This window comes from Hydractinia symbiolongicarpus, chromosome 3, assembly GCF_029227915.1.
Source record: "Hydractinia symbiolongicarpus strain clone_291-10 chromosome 3, HSymV2.1, whole genome shotgun sequence".
Taxonomy (NCBI): Eukaryota; Metazoa; Cnidaria; class Hydrozoa; order Anthoathecata; family Hydractiniidae; genus Hydractinia; species Hydractinia symbiolongicarpus.
In genome coordinates this window covers 25,824,155-25,833,834 of record NC_079877.1, presented here as the reverse complement: position 1 = coordinate 25,833,834, position 9,680 = coordinate 25,824,155, and the positions used below count along the sequence as shown (strand labels likewise).

Here is a 9,680-nt window from a genome sequence, read left to right as displayed (position 1 = left end):
GCGTGTTCGAATCCAAAGATTCTGTTGTTTTTTTCATATTTTTGTTATTTTTCCTTAGATCAGTTTGCCTGTATAAATTTTTTTGCTATCGAGTTAAAAACCTCGATGTCAAAAAATGCCATCTCGCCTGTCGCCCAAAACCCCATGCTGTTATGTCTAGTTTAGCTTCTTTCGACAAGTGTCTTAATGTTGGTAAACCTTCAGCCACCATCCAAATCTTCCAACAGGTTCTTTCTTTACATCGTTATAAACATTGCACAACAACTTAGCTGTAATTCTACGAAGCTTGTGGAGTCACGTTGAGGTAACCAAACCGTATCACATAATTCGTTCTGTGATGGAAAACACTTACAAATGACTTACAAATGACGTGCATGCTGTGTAAGGATCCGTTTAAACGATTTCTGATAGTTTCTGTAATTCGTCTCACAATCAATTGATTCTTTCTAGCACGAAGTTCTTCTTGTAGCTACTTGGCATAACCCATGTCGTTTGCAATCTCCGATAGCGTTAAATCTAGTCTGGTTCAAGATTTTATAATCTATTGTTTCTTAACCCGTCATGGGTGAAGCATTATGGCAATGATACAAAAATTATGATTTTATGTTCTTATCATTGCCTAACAATTCAGGGTCCAGAAATTGCCGGTTTGATTTAAATTTTACAACTCAGAACGATTATCTAATGGTGAGAATTATAAAAACAATTTTGATACTTCCGTACACATAACAATACTAGACATCTTTTACAAAACTGTATCCCGCTGAACAAAAACAGCATTTTCCTTTCATTCCTCTAAATTCTGGAAAGTGATCGACCATATCATATCGCACATCTAGTATTGGTAAGGCATGTAACATTTTCTCCCTCTACACAGAGGAGGAGGAGGCAGTGATCTTCTCTTGTTTGGTTTTGCAACACAAACAGGCTTAGAAGATTGGCGTAGTGCTGTAGCTAATTTTGCATTAAATTTTAGCGAAGTCTTTTGATTTTTGTTCTGTATTGCTTCTTGCTCACACTGTCGCCGGTATAATAACCATCAGCCATTGACTTTGCATATATCAACGAGATGAAATATTACTTTCAGGCACCATCTTTTCTTGGAGACAATTCTTTCCGATGAAGAGAGATCAACATATCAGCTAAATTAACTTATTGATTTGTTGTAGTCAGCCATCATATCAGGAGCAGTTAGTTGGATATATTGCTTCTTTTTGGCATCCCAGCATCTGACTTCTCCCTGAGCTTGGACTTCTGAAAATGTTGAATCTACGTTGACACATTTGTTGTTAAACTACTTCACCAGCTAAAGACGAGAATTAACATCTGTGCCTGTAGCAAAATGATTCATGTTATTCCATTTTCAAATCCTTGTCTGACGTAAGCAGACAGTCATTTAAACGATTCAATATTCCGGTCGATTTTAACTGGAGCATTACTTTCATGGGTGAAAACCAGTTATCAAAAAAACGAACAATTACCTTGATTTTTCAGAAAGACCTCGGAATGTTTTATGACAATAGCCTCCGCACTACAAAAGGCTCCTTCTGTGCTATTTTTGTCGCCCTTCAAAAAGAAGTCGTAAATTATTCCTAATGCAATAATAAGTCGATTAAAAATGGTGCATTTCTCCATTTTCGTTTTAGAATAATAGAATTTAATATGCGCGTTCCTATCAGAATTTGTATTGCATTTTTTGATAATCGCCACGTTGAGGTCAATAGCGTTAAGAGATCTATAGTGTTCGTTTCAAATCTTACAAGGGCCGCAGATGTTGAGGCAAGAGCCATTCAGCCCTAAGTTCGTGGTTGAGTTTTTGGTAAGCGTAGAAACAGAGAAAGAAATATTTGCAGGCCTTTTTGAATATGAAAACACAATTTTTAAATATAGCGTTAAAAGGAACAGTGTTGGTTGAAATGATAATAAGGGGTCGAGGGCAAAAACACGTGCTTGAGTGTAAAATTCAATTGTTTTCCTAGAAAAAATAGTTGCATTATTTTCAATAACATAAAATAGTAACATAAAAAAGTATGTAAAGTATCTCTTTGAAGGAATTAAAAGTAAATGGAAAAGTGTATGAAACCGATTAAAAAACTTAAAAAAAAACTTGTCGGGCAAAAATGACGAAAAGTTCTGTCTTGTGTTGTAAATAAATTTGCTGGACAAAAGTTTTGTGTGATAAATAATCTCATAATGGTAACCGCTGCTGTGAGCGACACAATATCAACGTCTCTTTGCTTCTTGTTGTCTAACGTTTATCCCTCTGTTGGCATGACTGGGTAACTATGTGCTTGTCTGGATGTGCAAAGAGGGTGAATAAGTCGTTTTCCTATGTACATAGCTAAGTACACAGGTAGCGATGTAGTGATTTCTGTTTCCACTAAGATTTATAGCTAAGAAATTGTCACCAACAAGAAGAGAGAGAGATGTGCATATTTTACATGGCTAGACTCACAAATTTTCAGGTATATACCCTGTTTATTATTCACAGAAAGGACTATGGCTTAGATGGGGAGTCCTAGAGTATTAAATGGTCATTTTGAGATACACAGACCCCTAATTATGTCTGCACTCTAGCTAGAGATGAGTGAGAGCCATACTTTGTGACTTTCCTGTAAGTAGGGATCTCCCTAAGTCAATATGTAGCTAAACAGGACAGGATGGCCATTACTCTCCCTCCTGCACAGTACTCAAAACTTCTAAAAAGGGAAAAGTACAAAATCGGAAAAACTGCAGGAAAATAATCTTTCAAGTCCATTTTTTTTGTTTAGTTTGAGTTTTTAATTATAATGCTTTTAAACCTAGAGCTTTTGCGGTAAAGATTAGGATATTACAGTGAGGGATAACGTATATTCAAGAGAACCCTCTATTGTGATATTTTTTAAAAAAGCACCCTGTAAAAGGCCGCCTTCAAAAATATGTTATGTTCGCGTCCTCCGACCGACTCACTTTTGGCAATAAAAACCCGAGTGGGTAAGTCGGAAAAAACCCGGAAAGCTTTTTGATCCAAACGAGATATGTATATTTGAAAACAAAATTTGTGAGAACTAATTTTCCTAAATTTGACAAAAACTCGCGAAAATTAATTCCCGTAAAAATTAATTTCTGTAGGGTACTCATGGCAAGTTTACAGACAGGGCGGCGAAAAAAGGGTCTGCATACGATGTTGAGTGGCGCTATACTGTTTTTTGGCCCTGGGAACGAATTTTGCCCCATCTGAAAATCCCGGAAAAAATACGCCCAACCGACCGGTCTTCAGGACGCAAACATAACATATTTTAGAGGTGGCCTAAGTCATGCCTAATGGTTATGTGATAGCTAAATCCATCAGGTTTAAAATGAATTTCACAGATCCTAGCAAAACTTGTTTATTTATTGATGATCATCTTTTCTCCAATGCACTTAAATTAACAAATATGGCCTTAAAATTTTCAAAGCAAACTTTATAAAATTACAGCAATCTGAAACAACCCCTAACAATTCAAGAACCCTCATTGCAGTATATGTTAAAATGACACCCAGTAAGTGTTTAAAATAAAAAAATTATCAGGTTTTTGTGTCTGTCTTTGACCGCCAAAGTGGATATCTTCGTTTTTCTTTGATTTCGCTGAAAATCTTATGTCTTTTTTTTTAATCCTTATGACATTACAGTGTGACGTCAATGCATTCAGATTGAAGTCAATCTGAATGCATTGACAGTTTCAAAAACACCTAAACCCCCAATATCTCTTCAATTGTTTGTCAAAAGTACATGATCCTATGCATTTTCTTCGTCAGTGTTAAAAGCTCTACAGTCAAAAAAATTCCAAAGAATTTCTTTTTTTGGACATTTGTGAGACTTGGCTGACGTCATCGAAATTTAAGGGACAGTTCTGTTTTTCCATTGTTACCCTGTCTAAGTGGATTTCTCTTTTTGACTACTGTCGAAATAAGCCGTAAAAGGCACTTTTACCTGAAAAATGCAGAATTTCTGAAAAAAATTAATGTAACACTATTTTTGAAGATGTTCTTATATAGAGTGAAAAAGCTACAGAATTTTATGTAGTTTTATTAATATGTAAGATGAAGTTAACCATATGAATTATATATTAGTATTTCATAGAACAAAAGGCAACAACGTTTTTTAATTCAGTTGTAAATGTTTAATAGAAAAACTTAAAAAACTATGGTTTTCTTTTTAAAAAATAATCAAAGTCTTGACTCTTGTAAAAGGAAAAGAAAACTATATGTTTTCCCCAATCCATTTTTAATGATTGTTTGGGGTGCTTTTTTCACTTCTTTCATAAAGTTAGAAAGATATTGTATAAAGTGACTTAGTTCTTTGTTTTGAGTTGTGTGTGTAAGATTTTGCATGGTTTTAACATAACCTTGTTATTTCGTCGCTGTTGGTACTTATAATAAATATTTCCCAGGTATGATTTATAGCATTTAAAACTGAGCAAAATGCTTTAAAGAAATAATAGATATGACAGCTGAATTTTTCCTTTAGCCTATATGCAGCTTTGAATTTTTTTTACCGAATGCAGTTGCATAATTATTGTTGTTTGGTCCCAGACCGTCGGTACAAAATGCATTCTGTATTTTGAGGTTAAATGGAAGCTATATAGTTTATAAAGAAAATACAACATTCAGGAACTGAGCTATTTTTTATGATTCTATAGACCTGATGAAATATCAAAAAATAAGTTTTAGAATAACTTCCTCTATAATAAAAAAAGGTGCAGGTCTTTTTGTTAGTTTTCCTGTAAAGAAAACCTTGAAATTGTCCCTATTCTTGCCAAAAAAAAAAATATTAATGCCTAAGTTGTTTTGTTATTTTTAAATTACTATTATGTTATGTTAAAAGGTAGCATGTGTTATTAAAAATAAGATGGATGAATAAAAAGGAGATTGAAAATATAGAGACAAAATGGTAAGGAATTATTTTATAGTATTTTTCGTATTCATTTCAACAGAGACTTGCATGTTTAACTGTAAATTTGACTTGACTGCAGAAAGAAATTTGATCAATTCCCATAGAATTTGAATTTATGCTAAACATTTTTGTTATTATTTATTTTGTCTTCTCCTAGAATAAACTCAAATCTTCACAAAAGGAGAAAGTAAGGCAATTTATTGCGTTTACTAATACTGGAGAAAAAACTGCCATCAACTGCTTAAATATGCATGATTGGCGCATGGACATAGCCACTGATAACTACTTTCAACATCCAGAAAGGTATTACAAAGAAACTAAGACATCGACAGATAGAAAAAAACTTACACAATTATTCGAAAAATATAAAGGTATGTTAACATTTATCTGGGTGGGAGCTTTTTAAAGGCAATGTAAGTTTTGAACAACTATTGTTAACAATTTTATAAGGTTATAAAAGCATCTTTACTGATAATTTAGGCATTGAAAAACTGTTGCTAGACCTTTTTAGGTGCTAGGTTAGAGAGGTCATCATCATCATCATCATTCTCGGCTTAACGTCTGTCCTTATAACCTCCTGCCAAGTCTTTCTCGGTCTGCCTCTGGGCTTTGCCCCAGGGAATATCAAGTCTCTACACTTTCTTACCCAATTATCCCCCTCCATTCTTTTCAAGTGCCCCAGCCAATTCAATCTTCTTATCTGGATAACATCTTTAATTCTACGGATACTTAGCCTGCTTCTTAGCTCATCTGAACTCTTTCTGTCTCTCAGACTGGCGTTACACATCCACCTAACCATTCTCATATGATTCTTTTCTAAATGGTCAAGATCTTCCTGCTTCACTGCCCATGTCTCTCTACCGTACAACATAACACTTCTTACACAGTCCTCATACAACCTACCTTTTAACTTAATTGACAAGACTGCTAGTCAACAAAGGAAGTAACTCTCTGAACTTTTTCCAAGCAGAAACTTTCCTGCAAGTAACACTTCTTCCAACACCCCCTTCACTGCCCAACATATCACCTAAGAGAGGTATCTTTTAAAACATGTCTTTCCTTACATAATAAACTTACACGTAAATTCATACAATCTGAAACAGCAGTGTGACTTGGTTGGTTCAAATTCTGTCCTTGGAGGTAACGTCTCCCGAACGTACTGCTTTTTCTGCCTGATAATAATTTTATTTTTTTTAATAATAATTTTAGTCATAACAAGTAAGTTTTTAGTGTGATTTCATGGTGCGAGTGGCTATAGCTGCATATTTTTGCAAGGTTAAGGAAGCCATATATATTCTAACATTTTGCGCTTTTAAGATCCACACGAAGATAAAATGCTGGTCAATGGTTTAGCAAAGTTTTGTGAGGATATTCGATTAGATCCAGCAAGTTTCGAAGTCTTGCTTATTTGTTGGAAATTTAAAGCTGCCGTGCAGTGTGAATTTACAAGAAAAGAATTTTTTGATGGAATGACAGAATTAGGGTAAATACAAGTTTTCATTGTTTTTGTTGTTATTGAAAGGAGTACCTTTTTAGCTATTCTAATTCCATTTTTTCTGGGTATGCAAAGAAATGCCGACGTTAACCTTCATTTTGTTTGTTTCACGTCGACAATTCCCCCCATTTCACGTCGGGAAAAAAATGTAGACATGAATTCCATTTGTACTGTTTTACATCAGTAATTTATCAGCATATCGGTAAAAGTGCTGAAATGAACTTTTATTTTTACGTATAAAAGGCTGCTTTTTTAACACTATTGAAGTAGTTTCGCCTCATTTTGAAGGATTGAAATAGACCTACATAAAATTTTCGTTCAACGTTTAGTTTGCGCGCATTTAGGATTTACACATCTATTGAGTTTTCTAGATTTTATTTGCAGTAGTCTTTTTCATTTATATAAGAGATCGGAACAGTCGCAACAAATTTTTCCTATTATTTTTAGTTTAAATGACATAAAATCTGAGAAGAAAAATCTCATCTGGAATAAATTGAGGAACATCTTTTTTGCCCCAAAATTTTTGTTTTAATTTTTTTGGCCTTAGTCATTATTAACCATTTTACCTTTTTTACCTATTTTATGTAATATATGTAATACTTTGTTCATAAAAGCATCTACAAAAATAATGTTGTATGGTAGCGAATCACCTTTACTTGTGAAGAATAATATGTTTTCGATATTTCGCAGTCCACCATGTTGCATATCAAACTAAAGTACCAATGCAGTTTTATGTTTAAATGATAATTTATTGTGTTTATATTTTTTTTCTTAGTACAAACATGGAGTAACTTCGATAACCTCTTTTTCAGATGTGATAATTTAGATGCACTAAGAAGGAGGCTACCTAGCGTGGAGCAGGAGTTAAACGATCCTTCGAAGTTTAAAGATTTATATCAATTCACATTCAACTTTGCCAAAAACGTTGGTCAAAAATGTCTAGGTAAAAGCTGATGCCCTAAGTTTTTTTTGGTGACTTCTTGTGAAGATACTTTAGAAATGTCAGTTTCGTGTTTGATATAATGCTATTAGAAATTTCAGAAATATTTAATATTTTGAATTGTTAAGTCGTGATATTTCAGCAATTTGCGAAATTTCTTCCCTTTAGGTAATTTATATTACTATTTTTATTCTTCTAACAACCTAAAAGCCTTCTGACTAATGGATCTTGGATGTATCAGGGTGATTGTTGCTTTCCAGGATACAAATTTATCTTATTTAGAATCATTTATTTTTTTGTGTTGTTTAAATTGAATTTGCAGTTTCTTTAAATTTATTTTGTTAACTTAACATAAACTTGAAAAAGTATTAAAGTTTAATATGCTTTGTTTATATAAACTTCTTTGTATGGCATATTTGCGTGACCTGTGGACACGTAGAAATAAATTTTTATCAGAGTCATTTTCACGCGTAGAGATTTTTATTTTTATGCATTCGTAAAAAACACAAAATGTGCGAAAATTGTTACCGTTGATTACAAGCGAAAAAAGTATGCGCAAAACCTGCTCGCTGACTTTATTAGGCTTTCAATAATTTAGGCAGAATTATTATTTAAAAAATTCCTATCCTTTACGATTTTAGCAGCAATTTTACGATTTTAGCAGCAATTGTACGATCTTAGCAGCAATTTTACGATTTTAGCAGCAATTTTACGATTTTAGCAGCAATTTTACGGTTTTAGCAGCAATTTTACGATTTTAGCAGCAATTTTACGATTTTAGCAACTGAAACTCAAGTGAAAAATAGAAAGTCTGTAGAGGGACAAAAAATCATGAGAAATTTCTGTGCGTGAAAACTATATGTGCGAATTCATACTCACTTCTTGATGCGCCAGAACTAAACATGCAGAATTAATACACGTAAAATTAATACACATAAAAAATTAATACACGCGAAAAATAGGAATAGGTATTGTAATGTTTTATTTGTATTAGATTTAGAAATGGCGATAGCATACTGGAATATTGTTATGAAAGGACGCTTTCGGTTTCTTGACTTATGGGTGCAATTTTTAACAGTAAGTCACGCATTGCGTCAATTTTGTGTTGCCAGTAAGACCTTATTCAAATCAAAGGTGGAGGGGCGGGGGCTAAAAAAGCATACCTTTTAAGGGCATGAAATTTTATGAATCTGAACTTTCAGGATAATTAAAGAATGTTTCGAATTCACCTCTGTTTTTTTATGTTGACTCATCGAATAACGGATAGTCAGAAAAAAATGAGACAAATTTTTTACTCTAAATATCCTTATCAACATTTCCGAAGGCTAAAAGCCTTTTTATGCCTTTATCAAGAATTTGCATATCTAAAACGTGTACAACCGTTTTCTCTTCCCTCCCCGACTATACGAAGCCCCCAAAAAGCCTGGCCTAAATATAATTTGAGAAAATTACTCTTTGTTTGTTTGTTTATTTGTTTTCAGTTGCTTGTTGTTCTGTATACTTGTTTGTTCTCTATCGAAGTTATTCTACGTTTTGTTCTAGGAAAATCAAAAACATTCTATTCCAAAAGATACTTGGAATTTACTGCTCGACTTTTCACTGATGATATCAGACGATATGTCAAATTATGATGAAGAAGGTTAGGTTGACAGTTGTTTTTCTTTGTGTGTTATTTGTTTGTTTGCTTGTTTGTTTGTTTGTTCTTCTTCTTTTTCGTTTGTTGTTGTTGTTTTTGTGTTCTTTGTTTGTTAATGTGATTATTGTGGTTATTGTTGCCTTTGTTGTTGTTGTTGTTGTTGTTGTTGTTGTTATTTTATTGTTGTTGTTACTGTTGATGTTTTTTGTTTATTTGTTATACTTTGGAATTTTCTAACAAAATTTTAACTTCTGTACTATTTTTTATTTTTGGTAGGTGCATGGCCAGTATTAATAGACGACTTTGTATCGTGGGCTAAATCTCGCCTGCAAAGCAAAAAGACTACTTTGGTCTGAATTCACTATTGTCAATGCGTCGAAACGCCTATCGCGAAAATAAAGAATACATCTATTCATCATCCACTGCCTTTTTGTAAATAAAACGCCACTACAAGAACGAGTTGTTTTTTTCTGTTTTTAATCGTAGCAGAATTATGAAAGAAAGTTATTGCTGGACCGTTTTGAAAAATTTTCTATGGAATTTTAGTTATCGAAATTTACTGTTGTAGTTCTTTGTATAAAATACAATTTTATTTTCATCCTTGTCTTGTTTTTTGTTGATCTTCTTAAAGGTAATTAAATTTCTTGGGGTACTGCTTGTAAATTTGGTGAGAAATCGGAAAAGCTATTTTCTC

The 9,680-nt window shown here is 33.2% G+C and overlaps 1 protein-coding gene across 1 annotated transcript; it reads left to right on the top strand.

The window, feature by feature from the left end:
- The first annotated feature begins 4,771 nt into the window (after positions 1-4,771).
- LOC130636475 (DCN1-like protein 1) lies at positions 4,772-9,586 on the top strand. Its single transcript, XM_057446213.1, has 7 exons — positions 4,772-4,912; positions 5,073-5,286; positions 6,233-6,398; positions 7,223-7,353; positions 8,345-8,427; positions 8,893-8,989; positions 9,263-9,586. The coding sequence occupies exons 1-7, from the start codon at positions 4,910-4,912 to the stop codon at positions 9,340-9,342; spliced, it is 774 nt and encodes a 257-aa protein (XP_057302196.1). The 5' UTR covers positions 4,772-4,909; the 3' UTR covers positions 9,343-9,586.
- The last annotated feature ends 94 nt before the right edge of the window (positions 9,587-9,680 follow it).